The following is a 22,926-nucleotide window of genomic DNA, read 5'->3' as shown; positions in this document are numbered from 1 at the left end:
CACCCCCCAGCCAGGTTTTTAGTTGAGTTTTTTTCTTCTTTTTTTGTACTGGTTACTTTATCATCTTTGTATCTACAGTTGTTTTGTTTATATGGCCCCAATTTATGGATATGGTGCTGACTTTTGACTCCTTTGGTTCCTTTCGCTGTTTCTCCTCCACCTCAATCCCTGTTACGTGTCTTTATATAAGTTTTATAAATTAATGATGTTTTATTATGTTTAAATACTTTATTTCATTCTTCCATTTTATTTTAGATTTGTTGTAAGCCTACTTGAGCAGCTTTATGGGAGGCAGGTAAGAGATAACCTGCATAAAATATTAAGGGCATACATTTATTTATTGTAAAAATATATGCCAAGATGGACTTAACGTGATGCATGACATTAAAATCACATAGCAACCCCTTCCATCAAAATCCAATATAAAATCATAACCCATACACATATATAAATGTCCAGGGAAATTAAGTCAAGTAAAAATATGTCCAAAAAACAAAATGTTTAGCAAATTACTGAGCAATCCTAAAAACAGTTATACCTTTCTAAGCCCATGGGTCTAGAAGGGTGTACTTCTGTTTAGGACAGCACTGTTAAAGACCCATGGACTTCAAAGGGAGAGTTAGACCCATAGAAATCAATGAAGTTTAAAGTGTTCTTTGGATAGTATACTACTCCTAAAGACATTACAAGAATTAGTAAGGACTAGGGGTGTGCAAGCCAAAAAATTTCGGCTAAAGCCGAAAGCCGAAAGCCGAAAGAAGAATCTCTTTCGAATAAGCCGAAAGCCGAAACGGCCAGCCATTTTGGCTTTCGGCTTTGTTTCGGCTTTCGGCTTTTTCAATGGGAAAATGCCTCCATCTTCCCGGACGTCTGGGGGAGGCATTTTCCCACCGAATCAGCCCAAAATTGGTGGGGACCTTCCTCTAACCCCTCTCTAAAAGCCCCCCAAGTTTCAGACCGATTGGACTTTGGGGGGCCATGTTATGGCCCCCCAAAGCAGGTCCCCCTATCCTCCCAAAAGAAAGCGAAGGAGCAGCATATTGTTAGCATGCTGCTGCTCATCTTCTTCATTATTTCCTAAGGGGAAAAAATGAAGAAGCAGGCTTCCTTTGCCAGCGGTGGCATTTTGCATGCAAAATGCCCCCCAACCCTCAGGGGCCCTTCTCCCACCCTTCCTCCCACCCCCCACCAAGGCTCAGACTGCTCCCACTTGGGGGGGCATTTCATGGCCTCCCCAAGTAGGTGCTCTGCTCTCATCTCTACCACTGACAGCTGGGGGAGGCTTCTCTTGCCAGGGGTGGCATTTTGCATGCAAATGCCCCCCAACCCTCTGGGGCATTTATTTCTTGAACAGCTTTAGGTTACACAGCAGGGGGGCGCACCAAAGGGCATGGCAGCAGTATCTTACACAAAAATAACACAACTCACTTAACATCAGAGAATCACCCCAAAATATTGCTGTCAAAAGCACTTTATTTCCTTAACTGCTTTAGGTTACACAGTAGGAAGGCACAACAGGGCATGAAAGCAGTGTACTACATAAAAATAACACAACTCACTTCAAATCAGAGAATCACACAAACACAACTGCTGTCAAAAACGGTGAAGTGGGTTGTATTATTTTGTGTAGTACACTTCTATCATGCCATTTGGTGTGCTCCCCTGCTGTGTATCCTAAAGCTGTTCAAGAAATAAAGTGTTTTTGGCAGGAATTGTGCTTTTGTGATTCTCTGATGTTAAGTGAGTTGTGTTATTTTTGTGTAAGATACTGCTGCCATGCCCTTTGGTGTGCCCCCTGCTGTGTAACCTAAAGCTGTTCAAGAAATAAAGTGCTTTTGACAGGAATCGTGTTTTGTGATTCTCTGATGTTAAGTGAGTTGTGTTAATTTTTCTGTGTGGGGGACTGCTGGTGTAATGTGTCATAATGCTTTGCCTACTTGTACTTTGAAAGGGAGAAAATAATTTTTAAAAAACTTTATTTTGTGTTGTTCGTGTTTTATTCTTTGTTGTGCAGTTGGTTCCCATCATAGGGAACAATGGGGCTGGCTGGCCAGCCACCTCTGTAGGTGGTGGGGGAATTTGAGGGAGGGTGTCTGTGGTTCAGGTGCTCTTTCACAGGGACCAGCTGGCACTCAGAAGTGTGCCCACCATTGTGGCACCCCTGGGCTGTGCAGAATTGCCCAGGGAAAGAGAGTTTAGAAGTTCCCAGCATAGGGAACAAAGGGAGAGGGCTGGCCTTTGCCAGCCTGTTCCTGGGGTTATGGGTGTGGGGCAGGTGGGGGTGGATTTGGGTCTGTGAGGGGCTAATGTGGGGATTTGGGTCTGTGTGTGGCAGCTGGGGGGGAATTGGGTTTGTGTGGGGCTGTAAGGGGTGGACTTTAGGGGCTGAGAGGACCTACTTGGGGAGGCCATGAAATGCCCCCCCCAAGTGGGAGCAGTCTGAGCCTTGGTGGAGGGTGGGAGGAAGGGTGGGAGAAGGGCCCCTGAGGGCTGGGGGGCATTTTGCATGCAAAATGCCACCCCTGGCAAGACAAGCCTCCCACAGCTGTCAGTGGTAGAGAAAAGAGCACCTACTTGGGGAGGCCATGAAATGGCCCCCCCAAGTGGGAGCAGTCTGAGCCTTGGTGGGGGGTGGGAGGAAGGGTGGGAGAAGGGCCCCTGAGGGCTGGGGGGCATTTTGCATGCAAAATGCCACCCCTGGCAAAGGAAGCCTGCTTCTTCATTTTTCCCCATAGGAAATAATGAAGAAGATGAGCAGCAGCATGCTAACAATATGCTGCTCCTTCGCTTTCTTATGGGAGGATAGGGGGACCTGCTTTGGGGGGTCATAACATGGCCCCCCAAAGTCCAATCGGTCTGAAACTTGGGGGCGTTTAGAGAGGGGTTAGAGGAAGGTCCCCACCAATTTTGGGCTGATTCGGTGGGAAAATGCCTCCCCCAGATGTCCGGGAAGACGGAGGCATTTTCCCATTGAAAAGCCGAAAGAAAGCCGAAAGAAGCCGAAACGTTTCTGCTTTTTTTCTTTTGGCTAAGCTGAAACGTTTCGGCTTTCTCTGAAACGTTTCGGCTAACCCGAAAGAAGCCGAAACACTTTTGTTTCGGCTTTCTTTCGGCATTCAGAAAGCCGAAACGCACATCCCTAGTAAGGACTATAGTGGACAGTGTTGGAAATATCAATGCTTGGATGCAACATTTTATCATATGAGGTGGACATGTAAGAAAGCCTGAAGATATTGGATAAAGACACATGAAGAGATGCAGAAGATTCTCAGGTTCAGGTTTGAGCTAAATCCAAAAAAATATGCTATTAAACATTTTACCAAATAATGTAGCAAAAGAACAGGGAGAACGTTTTCTGGTACATGGTGACAGCTGCAAGAGTACTATGTGCAGCAAAATGGAAAACAGAATTATGCCCTGATACACCAGAGTGGATAGATAAGATTTATGAATATATATCAATGGCCAAATTAACTTCTTATGTGCACAATAGACCAATAGTGGAATTCTGGAAAAAATGGAAAGATTTCTTTGACTACTTAGAGCCGAAACAGACGAGTTCCCTCAATTCAACCTGGGTTGAATTGCCTCAAGGTTTGATGGAAAATGTAGGCATTTCTCCTGCCCGTCACTCAGAGGAGAAGGGGGGAGGAGGAGGGCTCCTCTCGCCCAGCCGCCGCCGTTCCCAAGCGCGAGGGACTCGAGGAGCCTGGAAAGTGGTGGGGGATGCTCTTAGGCTGGGGCGCAGCGGCGGCGGCGCTCTTGCTGCTGCCGCTTGCTGCCGCCGCCTCTCTCTCCGCTGGAGAAGGAAGCCAAGAGGAAGGAGGATGAGAGGAAGAGGCTGGGGCGGGGCGGCTGCAGCAAGAGCGCCGCCGCGCCCCAGCCTAAGAGCATCCCCCCGCCACTTTCCAGGCTCCTCGAGTCCCTTGCGCTTGGGAACGGCGGCGGCTGGGCGAGAGGAGCCCTCCTCCTCCCCCCCTCCTCCTCTGAGCGACGGGAAGGAGAAATGCCTACATTTCCCATCAAACTTTGAGGCAATTCAACCCAGGTTGAATTGAGGGAACTCGTCTCGTCTGTTTCGGCTCTTAGGTTAAAAACGAAGATAAATTAAGGTAATATGATAAGGATAAAACACAGGAGAAATGATTGATTAAAAATTGATACTAAAGTTTGGGTATAAGCAACTAAGGAGAGGGAATGACAGACAATTTAGTTGAGCTGTTATTTACTCTGAATATATATTTTTATTAAATAGATGATCTTGTGTGCATGCTGGAACCTCCATGTTTAGAGGCACTAAACGTCTGAAACCCAGTCCGTGGAGGTAACATGGGGAGGAGGCTTGACCTCTATGCCCTGCTTGTTGGTCCTCAAGGCCACTGTCTGAAACAGGATGCTGGACTACTTGGACCACTGTTCTGACCCAGTAGGGCTTTTCTTATGTTCACCAAGCAAATGTTCACAAATTGTACAGTTATGACTAAACTAAAAAAGGAGTTAGGAGGCACCCTAAAAAACTAACAAAAGTTAACCTAGCATAAGCTGTTGTGATTCAGAAGTCAATTCACTGGATGAATCATGATCTATCAAAAGGCCCATTGAAATACACAATAGAAAGGGGCATGGGAGGGGAAATACTACAGAGAAGCTGGTTCAAAACAAGATCCAGCCCAAAGAATTTACCAGTTCATTCAGAGTGCATGAGAGAGACTCCTAATTGTTCTTAGATCATTGAAATGAAATATGCAAATACAATAAGAAGTTACAGAAATATAGCTGAAGGAATTAGCATCTATAAGTGATATATAAGGGATATGCATATTAGCTCCTATAATGAGTAAGAAATGACAGGTCCACCTGTGCAGAAATTAATTACTTCACCTATACCTCTGTCAAAGGTATTCTGGCTTTTGCCTCCTGTTTGGCTGCTGCTCAGCCTGTTGCTGGGCAAAAAGTGAGTTCTGTCTTCTGGCCAGCATGTCCCTTGCTAGGTATCCAACCCATGCTTCTTGTTTGCCACGTAGGTCACCCCCAGGGAATTATGGGATGTGAAGGGTGGGATTGAATATATTGAAGGCAAAGTTGTGTGCTCTCTTTTTGCTGCTCCAGAGTCTGTGTTCCTTTTGCTTAGCAAAAGGGCCAGATAACAAAAGAACGCCTAAGGACCACCTTAGCCCAGCTTTGAACCCTTGAGCAGGAGGGATCTTGGATGTTCAGTTGGAGCTGCCTATGCAGAATTAGCTAGGAAAATGTGACCATGCTGTGGCTAGAGTGGCAATTTTCTTCCCTGTGTGTCTCCCTAGAAGGGATCTTGGCTACAGGCAGGGAGTTAACCCATGTCTGCAAAGCTTGCTGGAATACATTAACCCAGAGGCTTCTGGTCAGTTGGCCCTGGCTCCCGTTTCCTGCTCCTGGAAAAAAACCCACACTTCTTGGGGTGACTGCTATGACACTGCCAGGGGAACCTGAAAGTGATGTCAGTCCACAGTGATGTCAGTCCACTTTAGGAATCACTGCAAACTCTATGGTTTTACTATAGAGTTTCCAGTGATTCCTAAAGTGAACTGATGTCACTTTCAGGTTTTCCCTAGAAGTAACATCACCTTGTTGTCTCTCTCCTTGTCCCTGTCTGCTTCACTCATGCCGGTTGCCAGCTGCTAGTTGGCAATCTTATTCCTGCAATGGGAGGGGGGAAGCTATGTTATTTTTGTGCCTTCCCTTTGTGTATTGTGTGCATAGGTAGAGGCTGCATAACTTCAGGGAACCATGCACTCATTGGCAGCACCTGTGTGACATTTATGGGGGCTAGTCACTCCAGTATTGGTGGACATCTGTGGGGTTGCTACGGACTCTGGATCTGATTATGCACTTGGCCATGGGATGTTTCTGCTGCTAGTTTATCCTCTGTGGAACAGCTATTAGATATTGACTAGTGGTACACACAGGGCTTTTTTTCAGCGAGAAAGCGGTGGAACGGAGTTCCGGCACCTCCTGAAAATGGTCACATGGCTGGTGGCCCCGCCCCCTGATCTCCAGACAGAGGGGAGTTTAGATTGCCCTCCGCGCCGCTGTGCAGTGGCGCGGAGGGCAATCTAAACTCCCCTCTGTCTGAAGATCAGGAGGAGGGGCCACTGGCCATGTGACCATTTTCGCCAAGGACAATTTAAACTTTTAAAAACTCCCCCCCCCCATTCCAGCTGACCAAAGTGATGTCATTGTGCGGTCCTGAGTTCCACTACTGAGTTCCACCACCTCTTTTCCCAGAAAAAAAGCCCTGGGTACACATGTGACGCCAGTGTTGGCTTTCCAGTAGTGCTGAGGTTTGAGAATGGGGCTGGTAATTCTGTAGTAAAAAACCATGCAGGCTGCATGCACTGGATTAATAATAATTAATAAAGTTATTGGATTAATAATAATAATGTTCTCGATTACCCTCTTTTAAAAATAAAAGTTCTATTTATGATAATTATGTTTTAACTGTTCAATAACTATTTGGTATTCATGCTTGTTTAGAAGATACATGGATTAGACAATATTTAAAAAAAAATAAATTGGTCTTTCCTTGGTGATTTTATATAAAAGACTGAAATCCATCCATAGAGTTGCTTTCCAAACTGGAGACTCCCTTGATATTAATCTAAACAATTTTAGATGTTTTCTGGATCCCTTCTTCCCAAGGCTTGCTGCAATTGTCTCCATTGCAATTATCTGCCACACATTGTCCCTCCTCCAAGCTGTAAATATCTCTGGAGAATCACTGTTTTTCCATTAATAATAACACAAGTCTTTCTTTCCTTTGGAGAAGAAGCTGCATTGTTTGAGAGAGTCTCACAGCTCACCAAGGCATTATTACTCTTTGGAATTTATTTTCATTGCCATGCCCCACCCCGTAAGATGTGAAAAGAACAACAGGTATGCGCAGAATGCTTTCCTCATTCATGAGTAACATTAGCAGATACCGTATCTCTAGAATTAGGGGCAACAGCTCACGAAGGCATTATTACTCTTTGGAATTTATTTTCATTGCTACGCCTCACCCTGTAAGATGTAAAAAGAGCAGCAGGTATGCACAGAATGCTTTCCTCATCCATGAGTAACATTAGCAGATACCATATATCTAGAATTGGGGGCAACAGATTGCAAACGTAGAGGCATGCCTTACAGGTATCAGTAAGTACTTACAAAGGGTACAAACATGGAGTGCATTCCTAGCCGGAGTTAATCTTTCTAAGCCCATTGACTTCAAGGAGCTTAGAAAGAAATAACTTTGCTTCAGATTGCACTGATCCACACAAGAAAAAAAAGTAGAGGGCAAAAAGCTTATGTAATGCAGAAGGAGCAATTGGTGATAACTATACACAAAAGTGCTAGCAATGAGGTTATCCAAGGAAGGTCATCCTGCTCGGATCCAACTAGGCTAAGAATCACCTCCCCGCAGAACTTTTAAACTAGGTCTTATTTAAACTATCACAAGCCACTTCAGGAGCCAGTTTGGGCTTAAAAGAGACATTGATATGTAACAATTATATACATAAAATGCAATGTGTTTTAGTTATATGTTAGCACCTTGGGGGTGTTACCTTCTTTCTCCTACTTTTGCAGAACCTTTGGAAATGGGTAGCAATTCAACTGGCAGAATTCCCCACTGCTGGGAAAGGCACCATTGAATTTCTGCATAGGGAACAGGCTGCCAGAAGAGTGTGTGGTATACAGATTTTAAAACAGCCAAATTTTAAAATGCACACCCAGTTCTAATCGGTAGCCTGTAAAACAGAGAGTTGATAGTACCCAATAATAATCACTTTGCTTAGTTGGGAGTAAAGTATACCCCACCATTGTTGTCAAATATGTTCTCAAAGTGGAGCACAAAAGTAATTTCAAAATGATAGCTAAATGCTCACTGGGACACTGAATAGTTTGGTGCAGGGCTTTTTAGCCCAATCCTGTCAGATCTGGGAAGATAAGTAGGGTTGGTCTTGATTAGTATTTGGATGGGAGATCCATAAAGGAAGAAATCCAGGGTTGCTAGGATGAAGCAAGCAATGGCAAAGTACCTCTTTTCATCTCTTGCCTTGAAAACTCTATGGGCTCACTATAAGTCAGCTGCAACTTGATCACACTTGACACACTTTCTGTCTCTCTCTCTCACCAGTACTGGAACCTTTTGGTGGGGCTTTCCCAAGTCTCGAGGAGGGGATTGGTGGAAATCAGTTCAATCTTATATATGATTAGTGGCACTTTTTAAAACAAAAACAAAAAAAGCGCACTGGTTTGTGGTCTCACAGAGGACAGGCAGGTTGACAAGGGAGCAAGGCTCAACATCTGGATCTTGCTTAGGACTTGCCTAACAGATGGCAATTGCCAAACGCTGCTCCGCACATTAAAAACAGCCACTGGAAAAACACTAACTGCAGTGCACACCTGTTCTCCGCTCTAAATAAGGCACTAAACTGTCTAGAAGAGAGGTATATAAGTGCAGTTATTATTCATATGTCACAAGTGCATATTATTCATATGCATAATCATTTAAAGTATTTGTATGCTGCCTGGTGTATGTACATTATTACCCACTTTTAATCTCTCAGGACATAAAAAACGTACAAATAACCATAACCACAAATAAAGGCTCCAGAGCTGCACTTGACAAGCATTACCCACCCCCCACCGCCTCTTCTCCCTCCCATTCCGTTCCTTCTATCCCTTCTTCATCCTTTCACCCGTTCTCAGCCATGCACCCTCTGACTTCCGCCAGGCTTTCCTGCCGCTTTCCCTAACTATTGTCCCTTCGCGGCCACTTCCGGGGTGTCCTCCTAAACCCAGTGTAAGGGCAGCATCACCGTACTGCGGCTTCAGCTTTTTGCGGTGGAAGAGAGGCGGCGCATGCGCAGAGGCCCTGCCGTGTTTCTCTCCCCCCTCCGTCTGCGGAAGGAGGGGGAGCAGAGCATGCGCAGAAGGGCTGGCTGGCGCGCCGGCTGTCCCTGTCAGGAGAGGCGGCGACCAAAAAAGGGGAGACGAGCGGCGACCGAGCGGCCCGCCTGACTCGCCCTTTCGCGAGGCGGGGCCGGCCTGACCCGCCCGCCCTTCGCCTTCACCTGCGCGGCGCCTATGGGGGCCTGAGAGGAAGCGGCATGGAGAGCCAGGGAGCCGGCGGCGGCGAGGAAGAGCCGGGGAAGATGAATGCCAAGCGGGGCGGCAGCGGGCGCGCCCCCGACGAGGAGAACAAGAACAAGCCCAAGCTGGTGAGGGAAGGGCGGAAGGAGGGCGCGCGGGCTGGGGGTGGCGGGGGAAGAAGAGCCTGCCTTGTCGGGGGCCTGGGCCAGTCTTCTCCTCGTGGGCTGGCCGTAGCCAGGAACGGAACCGGACCCAGCGACGGCCCGCGCTTCCTGGGCTTGCCCGCCTCTGCCCCTGCGCCCTGCGCATCGCACAGATTTCACTGCCCTCTTCCCCTGCCCTGGTCCCTGTGCCCATTCACTCTCCCAAACGCGAGTTGGTGGGCGTGCTTTGGAAACTCACGCCTCTTCTTGTGGTTGCCAGTTTTCCAGAATCTCTGGTTGTCTGTCCTGACTAGTAGGCCGGCAAGACTTTAGGACTAAGCGGCAGTGGTTTTGTTATGGTGACACCGTAAGGTTTGTCAGTTTCTTTATTCCTAGGTCTTGTTACTGGCCCTGCCTCTGAAGTTGGTAACAGACACACACTCAGCTGCAGGAGCAGTAGCAGGAATTGTTACTCCTCAAATCTGACAGATCTTCTTGGGGTTGCCAATTTCTGCCTCTGGTTGTCTGTCTTGACTAGTAGGCCGGTAAGAATTTGGAACTAAGTGGCAGTGGTTTTGTTGTCCTGACAATTTAAAGTTTGTCAGTTTCTTTCTTGAGGTGGTGCTTTTTTAAATTATTCTTGTTACTGGCCCTTCTTCTGTAGTTGGTAACTGACACACAACTCAGCTGTAGAAGCAGTAGCTTGAATTGTTACCCCTTTAATCTGACAGATTTGATGGTGGTTGCCAATTACTGTCTCTGGTTGTCTGTCTTGACTAGTAGGCTGGCAAGACTTTAGAACAAAGTGGCAGGGGTTTCATTATCCTGACGCCTTAAGGTTTGTCAGTTTCTTTATTGTAGCGGTGATCTTTTTTATTATTCTTGCAACTGGCCCTGCTTCTGTAGTTGGTAACAGACACCCACCCAGCTGCAGAAGCAGTAGCATGAATTGTTTGTTACCTCTTTAATCTGACAGATTTTATTGTGGTTGCCAATTTCTGTCTCTGGTTCTGTCTTGACTGGTAGGCCCGCAAGACTTTGGAAGGAAGTGGCAGTTATTTTGTCGTTTTGACACCATAAGATTTGTCACACTCTCTACTGTGGTGGTGATCTTTTTTTTTATTGCTGGCCCTGCTCCTGTACTCTGTAACAGACACACACTCGGCTGCAGAAGCATCAGTATGAAGTATTGCCCCTTGAATCTGACAAACCTTATTTTGGCTGCCAGTTTCTTTCACCTGCTCCTACATCTTGAACAGCAACCCACAGAAAGTAAACTGGTAGCAACAGCGTGACTTGTTCATTTTCTTAAGATGTTCCAAGTGATGAGCCTCATTGCGGTTTGCAGCTTCGTATTGGCCCTGCTCTTGTGATTTGAACAGGCCTGTGGGCAGGGTTTGAAGTAAAGAGCAATCATTGTGTGGTGCTTGGTTTTTCAGGTGCTTTTGGAACAATAGAAGCTATACATTGTACAGAAATTCTTGGCAAAAGCAACAAAGTTGTTTTGCACTTTTGTAAAGGATGATAAGAGTTTACTTTCTTACAAATAGGCAAGAGTCTGCTTTGTCACAATACATAGGTTGGTATGCTTGAAGTGCTACACCAAGCTTCCTTTTGCTGATGGTGCTCTACAACAGGCGAATACAACAACTTCTCTGGAAATTAAGTTGAGTTCAGCTTGTAAAAAAATAGTTCTCATAATCTTTATGCTAGAACAACTTCACGTGTAAGGTTTCTGCATGTTGGGTTAAGACTACAGAAACAGATGGAGGGCCAATAGGAAAGTAGTCAGTGGTAGATAACTGGGGGGTTACTGAGAGTTACTTTTGGGACAGAGGTTAGAGCCAGTTTAGGGGGGTTGCTATCTGCTTTCCCCCCCTGACAGGACTCCTATGCTTTGGTGTTTCTTTCTTGATATGTAATAATGGGGAGAGTTTCACATGTTGAGTTCCTGCCAGAAAAGTTCCAGTTTAAAGCATAGGAGTTTCTCCACTGCAAAATATGGCAAGTGTGTCCAGAATGCCACTTTCCCCTTAGCATATCTCCTGTATCTTGAACAGCTGTCTGACAGGAATGTAGTAGTTGAAAGTTTTGGCACTCATTTATTGCCAAGAAAAGTGATATCTGCCTGCTGACAGTCTGAGATCTAGGCATACACCTATTAACAACACATGAGTCTTACCTGAGAAAAAAGTGGTAGCTCTTTTTTCAGTTTGACATGAGGAGGACCATTAGGAGAAGAAAGTTTTGTTGTCCAAAGTGGATGAAGAAAGTTTTGGAGTGGCATTAAGCATGAGGAAAAAATCATGTAAGGTCACAAGGGCTGGCTTGAAGCTATGCATTTTATTAAAGTACTCTAACCCACTTTTCTCCTCAAAAAGGGGCCCAGAATGGCTCACTTTAAGAAAAGAACCCTGTGCATGGAGCTGCTTTCTGCTGAGTCAAACAGTGGGTGCAGATAGCCAGTACTGTCTACTAAGATGAGCTGTGTCTTTGAAATATATTTCCTAGGTCCTTGCTTGCTCTTTGGGAGCCAGTATGGTGATTAGAGGGTGAGACTAGGACGGGGGAAGGTCAAATTAGTGCTCAGTCATGAAGGATAGCCCAGGAGAGACTGATCTTGTCAGATCTCAAAAGCTAAGCAGGGTTGGCCTTGGTTAGTAATTGGATGGGAGAACTCCAGTGAAGACCAGGATTGCAGAGGCAGGCAATGGCAAACCACCTCTGTTAGTCTCTTGCCATGGAAACCCCTCCAGGGGATGCCAGCTGTGACTTGAGGGCACTCTCCACCACCACATGAAGGTCACTGGCCTACTCTAGGCCAGTCATACAATTAGACCAACTTCACAGGGTTTTTTGTGTGGGAAAAAATATGGAGGAACAGAGAGCCATGCATGCCACTCTGAGACCCTTGGAGGAAGGGTGATATGAACTTCAGCAGTAAATCCCTTTAACTGTAGATAACTAGGATTGAGCCTAGCAGCTTCAACATGTCAGGCATGTGTTGTACCACTGAGGTATCTTAAAAGAGAGCCTGTGTGTAGTGGATAGAGTCTCTACTCTGCTTTGAAATTTTGCCAAGTTGTGCATGCTCAGCCTAGTTTCAGGTAGGTAGCCCTGTTGGGTTGCAGTAGAACACGAGGGTTTGAGTCCAGTGGCACATTTTCAGGGTATAGGTTTTTGAGAATCAGAGCTATCTGAAGAAGGAAGCTTTGATTCTTGCAAGCGTATATCCTGGAAATCTGGTTGTTCTCTATGGTGCCATACTTTCAGCCAAATATAAATCACAGGTTGTTGTGAGGATAAAATGGAGAGGAGGATTATGTGTGCTGCTTTGGGTCCCCATTGGGGAAGAAGGTGGAATATAAATGAAGTATATAAATAAAAGGATGCTGTTGAGTACCAAAGGACATGCAGTATTATGTGTGTCTGAAGCTGACACCATGTATGTATATCATGCATACTGTGGCTCAGTTTAAACTAAAGGTTGCTCTATGTGTTATTTTTTTTTTAGCTTTATTTATTTGTATGGCACCATCAGAGCATAAGACATGTCCCTGCTTTGCAATCTAAAAACTGAAAGACACCTGTGAGGAAAGAGTAAAGTAAAGGTAACAATCTGTGCTGGATACCATGTAAGTCATGATCAGCCACATGGATGCTTTTCAGAATGATGCTGTGAGCTTTACACATGCTTAACCTCAGGAATCTAAGGATGAATACCAGATGTGGTGATTGAAATGTCTTTTGTAAGGTACCAGTCAAGAAGTTTTGCTGTAGTGTGCTTCCTATAGAGAATGGAATATGAATATGTTTCTCAGATCTTGACAGATCTAGTATGCCTAAGCCACTGGAATCAATTTTATTTATTTACGTTATTTGTAGCCCACCTTTCTCACTGCAACTCAAGGTAGATTGCACAGTGTGAGTCAGTAGTCAGTTTCAAATAGATTTCAATAAACAATGTCAATGATTTCAATAAACAAATTTGCAAAGATTTAAAACCAGTAGAAATCCAATACAAAACTGAAGAAATGCTGAAATAGAACATAAGCAATTCTAAGCCTGACATATTAAACAACGTAAGAACTACCCGGTAGTATCATACTTACAGGGACAGTCATAGTAGAACAGAACAGTCTATAGTCCCTATGTCTTTACTGATAGTACATAGTAGAATAGCCTACAGTTCCTATCCCTTTACTAATGCAGCTCTTTGACACCACTTCCTTACAGTACAGCCCTCCTATCCGAGGAAAAAAAATGCTCTTGACTAATTCAGTTTTGTGTAGTTTGTGGAAAGCCAGGAGAATAGGAGCTTGCCTAACCTCTTCAGGTAGACTGTTCCATAAAGTGGAGGCTACCACAGAGAATGCATGTGTTTGGGCAGCTGTTGATTTTACACATGTGCAAGGTGGCACCTGCAAAAGGCCCTGTTCAGATGAGCGAAGCTGCCGTGGTGGAACACAAAGAGAGAGTTGATCTCGTAGATATGAGGGATCAAGGCCATGAAGGGCTTGAATAGCTTGAATTGAATAGCTTGAATTGAGTCTGGTAGCTAATAGGTAGCCAATGGAGAGTCTGCAAAACGGGAGTAATATTCATGGTCCTCCTTTCTCCTGATAATAACTCAGTTGCAGCATTCTGCACCACATGGAGTTTCTGAGGGGAGGGGAGACCTATGGACAGTGCATTACAGTAGTCAACTCTCAATTCAACCATGGCATGGATCCAGGTGGCCAGATTGGCTATGATGAGGTAGGGGACCATCTTCCAGGCTAGATTAAGTTTGTAGGAAGCATTTTTCTCACTGCTTTAACTTGCTTAATAGCAGTAGCACTGGATCCAATATAACCCCTAGGCTCTTAACTGAATCTTCAAGGGTTAGATGAACTCCATTAAAAGTGGGAAGTAGAATGCCATTCCAAATCTTTATCTTCCCAACCAGCAACACTTTTGTCTTGTCTCGGTTCAGTTTCAATTTGTTTGCTTTGAGCCATTTGGCCGAAACTGCAAGGCATTGACCCTCTGTATCCCATGGTGTTTTGGATACTGAGATACAGAGCTCAGTGTCATCTTCATATTGATGGCATCCAGTTCCATAGCTATGAATGAGTTCTCCCAAAGGCTTTACATAGAGGTTGAATAACATGGGGAATAAGATTGTACACTGTGGAACCCCACAAGATAATTTCCATTCTGGGGGTAGCTGGTCTCCAACAGCAACATTTGAGTCTGTTCCATGAGAAATGATTTAAACCTGTCCAAGGTATGTCCCTTGATACCCTTTTCTGCCTCCAGATACCTCAACAGGATAGCACAGCCTACTGTATCAAAGGCTGCCGATAAATCCAGGAGGAACAGTAAAGAGGCGTGGCCTTTGTCTAGACAGCTAGAGTAGCATAGTGATTAAGTAGTTGGACTGTGAATCAGTACTCTACTAGTTCTACTTCCACTGTTGTCATGAACTCTGCAGGTGGCTTTGGGTAAGCAACTTCTTTCAGCCCCAGCTGTATTGTGGGGATAATAACACTGACTTTGTTCACTGCTGTGTGCGGTACTAATCTGCCCAGAAGGGAAGTATATAAGCACGCTGTTGTTGTTGTTATTGCATTCAGATGGAGATCATCAACTAAAGCTACCAGAGCCATCTCTGTCCCATACCCTGGCCTAAATTCAGAATGAAAAGAGTCCAAAGCATCAGGGTTATCCAAGAAGATCTGGAGTTCGTCAGCTACTGTTCTCTCAATCGTTTTACCCAGACAGGGCAGATTAGAGACTGGTGATAATGGGCCACATTGTTTTTGTCTAGGGATGGTTTTTTAATTAATGGGTAGATAACTGACTGTTTGAGTGATAAAAGGAAAGTTCTTTGAGTTAGTGGGTGATCTATGATACACCTCAAGGGCTCATTTATGTGGTCCTTACAAGATTTTTAACCGTCAAGATGGACAAGGATCTGGTGCACAAGTGGTAGCCTTCACAGATGCCAGGATCCTGTCAAAATCCATCATTGTGACTTGGTCAAAGTGGTCCATACATGAACCAGATGGTGTATTAAGTATTTCTTCTACCTTGCCTGTATTATAGCTGGCATCCAGATCAGAGTGTATTTGTGCTATTTTATCAGAAAAAACTTTGGGAAGGCATCATAGCTAATTGTATGTCCTTGAGACTATTGAGATTTGGATTTAGGAGTTAGATGATGTCACAATACCATGAAAAGTTGGGGTGGTCCTGAACTAGCTGATGCAATGGTTGCAGAGAAATAACATTTCTTTGCTGCTCTCGTCACCTCTTCATAGTTCTTCCAATGGGCTCTGTAGCATGCTGTACCAGTTTCAGCGAAAGTTTTCCATCAATATCATCCTAGACATCTTATAGCCCTCTGTAGACCACCCAGCTCTGTGGTAAACCATGGGGATGGTTTCCATCCCAAGGGCTGGAGAGGTTATTGAGGAGCAATGCTGTCAATAGCTTCAAGAATTTTCACATTTCAAGCTCCTACCACAGCCTAAATAGAGCATTTGTTTGGAATCCTAAATCCCCAAGGGCATTTTGGAATCTAGAAGGATCCATGAAGGTTTTCTGTTTTGTGGGGTGTTGGGGCCATATTGTCTTCAGCAGATGATGGTCAGACCATGGTTCAGGCTGAATCTTCAACCTTGGAACAAGACCTTCCTTCAAAGGCACAGTGCAAAATATTAAGTCAAAGGTGTAGCTCTTTCAAGGGTGGGGCGTGTCACTGTTTGATAGAGGCCCAGAACTGCCAGGAAAGCTGTACATTCCTGGGCTCTGGAGCACTCAGTGTGCAACAAAGACTGTAAGCACACCTTGTTTTGCAGAGGATCCTACTGTCCAGTATAAATACGGAACTGTTTGAGATGGCAATCCTTAGTTGGTCTGAGAGTGGTCCATTAAGAATATGGGGTAGGATTGTCTTCCAAGTGTTGACACTATAGCCAAAGTATTTGGGGGCACTGTTTGAGAGCAGGATGCAGGGTGCCCTAGCTGTGCCTAGAAATGGTTTATCATATCTTATGAACCCAAATACTTGCTAATGAGACCCAAGTTGAAAACAATTCCAACAATATTTCAGCATGGCACTCTTGAGTGGAAGGAATGGTACACAAGGCTCGAGGCTTGTGTGATCTAAGGGTTTTTTTATCTTCATTGTATTAGGAATGCTCTGATTTCCTGGTTGTGTCTTACTGTGAACGGCTGCCTTTTCCAGCAATTGATTACAGCTAAAAGTAACCACCTGTGGGTCACCATTTACCACAGGAAATCTTATATATATATTTGACAATGTAACTTTATTTGAAAAAAGTGATATACAGCTGCTTTCTATACCCAGGTGTTTACTAAGCTAGTTTTGAAATTAAATGTTCAATTGGGTGGCCAGCCATCCCTTGCTTTCATGGTGCCAAGCAGGATGATTCACAGTTTCCCTTCCCCTAGATGTTGCAGCACAATACTGTGTGCTGAAGAAAGGGCAATGCTGCATTTTGTTGGCCTCCAGTTAATATACTCTTGTTAATATACCTCAGAAGTATAAATGGCCATTAAATTCTCCCTGTCTTTTGCCTTAGATAGATATTGGTCCCCCTAGGCTAGAATTGAGGTATTTTGTGCACAGCTGCCAAAGATGTATGCTCATAGATGGCAAATGTGGTGGGCCAGGTACTGCTTGCTGCCCACGTGGAACAATTTCCAGTTGTCTCTTTACATGGATGAAACCAACTATCAGTTCCACATTGTTGCCCTTGAAGATGCGATAACTCTTTACTAGCCCTTTCACACTCAAATAATTAACTGTTTAATTAGTAAAGCTGACTCTAATCTTCATCCATTCCTCTGTTCTGAGTAACTTGATGTAGCCTTAATGATTACAGTTGCCCTTACCATAGTCTTCCCCATCTTATCATTGTGGTTATTGTCTGTTCCTTTGGATGATGGGCAGGAAAGAAGTTTAGAGGTAAATGATGGAATAGGTTCTGTCATCTTTTATCTGCAGTTTGAATTTTGTCTGAATTAATAACGAGAACCCTATATTTAATTGCTTTTATGTTAACAAAATAATTAATTATATTAATGGTATTTTAAATTTTAACAACACCCTCCATGATGTTTTTTTTAAGTGTAATGGAACTGTTTGACAAAATACCTCAATCACATTATGAAGTGCTTGGCATTACTCCACTTTCAGAAGAAATCTTGATGAATGTAATGTTTTTCCAGGTTGTTCACTGAGAATCTCACAGCCACCCCTTGCTCTGATAACTTTGGCTAGGCTGGAAGAAGTGCTTACTTACATTTTCTTCTGTTAATATGGACTATTGTGACTATGGTTTTATAATCTCTAAGACAGAAACCTTATATGACGTTAGAATAATGTATGGGGATATTCAGTTTCAGCAAACCAATATGACCTTGCATAGCTTCTGGAATATGCTATGTTTCATGCACTAGACAATTGGGTAAATAGTATGTTGGAATGCCATCATTCAAGCTACAACTATAGTGCCAGTTTCCTCTGAGTGAGTTGGTGACTTAGTATGAACTCTGCCTGGCTTAGTCTCGTTAATCAGTGTTAGATTTTTAAATCAGAACAGTTACTAAAGTAGCAGTGGTGTCCACCATGCTAGGAACTCACCTCTCCATAAACTTTCGGAGTATAGAATTAAAGCAATATTAGATTTACAATATTAGGCAAAGCCTAAATATGAACAGCTTTTAAGATCTGACATCTCAATGTTAAACATTCTTAAGATCTAAAAGTAAAGTTCAGATCAGATTGTATGGTGTTCAAGACATCATGCAAAGGACTATGTCTACGAAGAAAAAAAATTGTATTCAGTTTATTTTTGGTCCTGTAACTAAAGAAGTTGCCTTGGCAACTGCCTAGCATAGAACTTACTAAATGAATTCTCTATATTTCAGACCATTTAATAGCCATATCTTGACCTTGAAGTATCACGGCTAGACATGGGCACGAACGGAAAAAAAACCCTGAACACCCTGTTCGTCGTTCGGTGCCATCAAAAAATAATGAACATGGACTGTTCCTGGACATGTTCATTGTGTGTTGTTCGTGGGGGCCAGAACCACCCCTAACCCCACCTCACTTAGCCCCCCTCCCTTCAAACCCACTTACCTGGCCCTTTAAAGATCCCTTTAAACTATCAGCTGGCAGGCGGGGGGATTCCTCCCTCCCGCCTGCCAGCTGATAGTTTAAGGGGCCCTGTCCTGGCAAAAACAGCAGTGTCTGCTGACAGCTAGTTTGAGGGGTTACAAAAGTGACCTTCCCAATGTCCAATAGCCATCAAATTTGTAGGGAACATAGTCCTCACTGCCCTCTGAAGACCCCCCCCCTCTCAAGTTTCAGAGAGATTGCACCCCGGGAAAGGCATGATCCATGGGTCTCCCTGTTGGCTGTCATTTTCTCTTCACAGTGGCAAAAATGGGACTTTCTGCTGGAAATACTTTGAAGGGTTAAAGCCAGAAAGAAAGCCAGAAGGAGTTCAGACAGAGTTCAGTTCCTTCTTGCCACCAGTTGCCAAGGGGATTGATTGCAGCAGGTGCCAGTCTGGCTTGCCGAACAGCTGCCAAAGGCAACAAACGAGGCTTGCAACGATCACCTGTTCGTTTAGGGTGGGGCCTCACGAACAGCTTGTTCGAGAACAGCAGATTAGGCTATTTGTTGTTTTTTTCTGTTTGTAATGCTGTTCGTGCCCATGTCTAATCATGGCCCACAAAGGTAACTTAGAAGCCAGCACCTTCAACTCTCCATTTCTTCTTCATTCCATGAAAAAGAAAATGAATTATAAATTTAGGAGGAAGGATGATAAAATCTTCGATTTAGTTGTTTTTTAAATTGTTGCTAAATAAATAGAGCTTTGAAGTGCTTTTAGATTTATTTATCATTTATTTATTATTTATGTCATTTATAGTCCAACTTTCTCACTGAGACTCATGGCAGATTAGTACAATCTGCATCAAGGACATTTCCATACAGTGTCAAGGACATTTCCATAAACAATGCCATAGGGTAAATAAATAAAAGTTTACAAAGACGTAGCGTTAGCAAGGATCCAATACAGAGTTGAAGAAATGCTGAAACAGAACATAATAAATTCTAGGACTGACATTAGACAACATGAAGCACAGGTAGTACATAGGAGTACATATTTAAAGCAACAGATAATATGTAAGGTGACATAGTGGTGACATTTATGGTCCCTAACTCATTAGCGAAGCATCTGGGACCCTCCCTGCAATGCAATAAGGAAAGCCTGATGTGTTTTAAATTTTCTAACAGTGCAACCTTTAGAAGAATTGCACCCTTCTAAATCCTTTACAGTCTATGGGTTATTAATACCTCTCAGTTATGAGATTATGAGCCAGGGTCAGGGCTGAGTGCCTCTCAAGATGGCAGAAGAATGGGAAACCTGTAGAAGGAGATTCTGCCTGGAAGGGGTACAGGGAAAATAATTAGTTTACACATTCATTAAAAAAGAAATAAAAAATGTTGAGCATGTTTCATGAGGCAAAGAAACTGAGGGAATGTAAGCATTAGTAAGTATTAGTTAAAGTGATCTGGAGGAGTGAAGAAGGAAAATCAATAGCGGAAGACATCAGCAAGCTCGAAATACCAGCAGTTCACAATATCTGGATGATCAGCTTCACTAGATTTGTATTGGTAGACATCCCTGCTCAAGTTTAGGATGTATGGATTTTAAGCGTATGATCATTTCAGCGCTGAAAGAACCTTGCTTGAGGATTAAGTTCGAAGGAAAGGCAGGGCAGAAGGATTCAAAGTGCCTTATTTCTGATTGGTCAGTTTTATGATCCATTTGTGGGCTACTTAGCCACCTTCATTGGTCTTTAGCTTAGCTCCAGTGAGGTTCCAATACACAGTGAACTTTAAAAGGTTGCTTTATTAGGGAAGTTTCACATCCCTGTTATATACTAGCAGTGTTTCCCAACCTTTCCCCCCCCACAAGAAGAACTCCCTAAATTAATTTTTCAAATCCTGAAGAATCCCTACCTATTAAAACATTTACAGGCCACAAAACATTTATAGTGGATAGTGCAGTTCAATTACTGCAAAATTATTGTGAAGAAAATTTATTTGTAAAGAGCTGCTATGTATGTCACATCATACAAAAGTGAAGCATTTCCCCCATCTCTTCTGTGTTATCTAATATTTTAGATTCCCTCTTTAAGAGCAAGCCTGCCTCACGGTCCTGTCATGCCGCTGACACATTAAAGTTGAAAATGCAGCTGATCCACCCCACCCTCACCCCCACTCCCCAAGTCCAAACATCTCTCCCTGAGGTTTGGTTCTTACATGATCAGTCAAAGCATGGAATTTGAAAAGTAAAAATACTCCTCTGCACAAGGAGAAATTGACCTTAAACCTTTAGTATTTTTATCTCCTGTTCACCTGGATCTCTGGCACTGTAAGATCAAGTCATTTCCATTTATCCTACCAGCTTCAGTCTCTTACTACCTTAAGAGGCAATTTTTTCTCCTGATTGAAAACTGGCTGCATATTGAACAAAGACAGGGAATGGTGATTTTCTAATCTAAATGTTTATGGGGCATTTGTAACACAGTTCTTTGTAACACAGTTCTTTGCTTTTTCATCTCTGCAGAAAGTTTGAGCAGCCAAGGCAGCAGCTGGTAAAAGCAAGCCTCCCACCTTCCTCTCCCACTGCTCCATTCATATCCCAGGCAGGCAGGAGCTCAGTGGGCTGAGTCTCTGCGGTTATGAACCTGTCCCCCCCCCCACACACACACACTTTTCACAAGAATTTGAACTGCAGCGTGAAAACAAGTGGAGGATTTACAAGTTTGCTGCAGGGTGATGGTTCATGCGGGAGAGCGCATCATGAGCTTCCCAGAGGGCAGCAGCAAGAGTCTGCAGCCAGGGTGGGTGCTCTTCACTTGTGAGTGGGGAGGATGGGAGGTGGGGCCCTGCTGTCTATTGCAGGGCCCAGATTTTGGCCTCAGCAGCTGTCTTTTGCCATGGGAGATACTCTTCCTATGTGTTGCAAAGGGAGGTCGAGAGGAGAGATTCTTGCAGAACCCCTGATGATGTCTGCATAACCCCAGGGTTCTTAGAACCGTGGTTGGGAAACACTGAATTATACTATCAGCTTCTCTCCTGTCAGGAAGCTGGCCTTTTCCAACTTCCTGGCAGAGGAGGCAGTTGGGAAGAGTCTGCTAGGTCGCTAGCAGCTAATCAGTACCATCTGGGCTGACTCCCCCCCCCCCAAGTATTTAAATCTGGGCATAGCTAGAGGCATGATCCCTTGGGCATGACCCAGAGCCAAGAGCCAAGGTGATCTTGACTCTTAGCCCACGGTTTGCCGCCTGAAGCCTACAATAGCCAGCCTAGTTAATAAGGACTGAGTCAGGACATGTTTACTTTCCTTGTATCTTTGTTTATACTGTTTGAATTGGTAGTTTTGGAATTTCTTTCAGGTAGGTAGCCATGTTGGTCTGCAGTAGAACAACAAAGTTGAATCAAGTGGCACCTTAAGAGACCAACAAAATTTTTCAAGGCATAAACTTTCAAGAATCAAAGCTCCCTTCTTCAGATACCTGGACTCAGATCCCTTGGAAATTCTATACGCTGCTTTGGGTCCCTTTGAAACAAGAGGCATAGAAATGCCGTAATAAGTACAAACAAACATCTAAACATTAACAAGTTTACCATCTAACTAGCCTACGTAATATTCTTGCTGCTGATTTTTGTTAATAAAATTATAGCATAGTAATGTGCTCTGGTGTCAATCTTCTGTGCACATTAACACTAGGCCAGCACTGGGAAACACAGAGATAGTGGTCCTGGAGTGTGCAGATAGTCTTCCACTTTTCCAAGTCTTGGAAAATGTTTAAAAGTTTACAGCAATATATAAATGGCAAAATAAATCTTATTGTTCAGACATTGAATGTTTTACATCCCTAGTTGAAGGGTCTGGCGGGAGAGACCTTCCAGCTGTCAGCTCCAGCATTTTCAGAGCAAGAGTGTGGGTACGTGAAAATTCAGCAGTTGCTCCCACAAAAACAGCTGAAGAGGGGGATGACAATGGAGGAAGAGCTGTTTGAAGAAAGAAGGCAAGGGAACAGCGAGAAAGGCAGAGGGTAGAAGAAGAGGAGCCCGGGAGGGTCACTTGGGGGTGGAGTCTCCCAGGTGCAACACCTTGGTGTCCTTCTCCAACTTCTTCAGTCATCAATCCTGAGAAGAAGGAAATGGCTAGTTTTGTACATGTGTCACTATCTTTAAGATACGGAACAAGCCAAAGAAGGGCCTGACCAGAAGGAAGACTTCAGAGCAGTCCAAGCAAGTGACTGAGAGTGCTAGCTTGGGGTGGATGTTAGAGATGGAATTTGAATAGCCATTCTCTCTACTGGGGGAAGAACTAGTAAAGGGATTGGCACTTCTTTTAGTTATGGTGACACTGAAGAAAACAAGGTGTACTTTTATAATAAATGTCCATTTAAGTATTCATATCCTCCTTTTGAAACATTTAATTTCTTTTTTTTTTTGAAAAATTTTTATTGGGTTAGAATCCATTATTTCCACATTTACATTCAATTTTCCCCAATTTTTTCATCTCTAACCCCCTCCCTTTCCCCCCCCTTTTTGTTGACTTCCAAC

The 22,926-nt window shown here is 43.9% G+C and overlaps 1 protein-coding gene across 1 annotated transcript in view; it reads left to right on the top strand.

Annotated features, from left to right (window-relative positions):
• Positions 1-8,983: 8,983 nt before the first annotated feature.
• The window catches only part of DIAPH2 (diaphanous related formin 2), a 444,699-nt gene continuing 430,756 nt past the window's right edge, over positions 8,984-22,926 (top strand). The window contains exon 1 of the mRNA XM_054995941.1: positions 8,984-9,239. Within this exon, the coding sequence (XP_054851916.1) occupies positions 9,129-9,239 (111 nt within the window). The 5' untranslated portion in view covers positions 8,984-9,128. The remainder of the gene's footprint in view (positions 9,240-22,926) is intronic.

Source organism: Eublepharis macularius, chromosome 13 (genome assembly GCF_028583425.1).
Source record: "Eublepharis macularius isolate TG4126 chromosome 13, MPM_Emac_v1.0, whole genome shotgun sequence".
NCBI lineage: Eukaryota > Metazoa > Chordata > Lepidosauria > Squamata > Eublepharidae > Eublepharis > Eublepharis macularius.
This window is presented reverse-complemented; position numbering and strand designations above follow the sequence as displayed.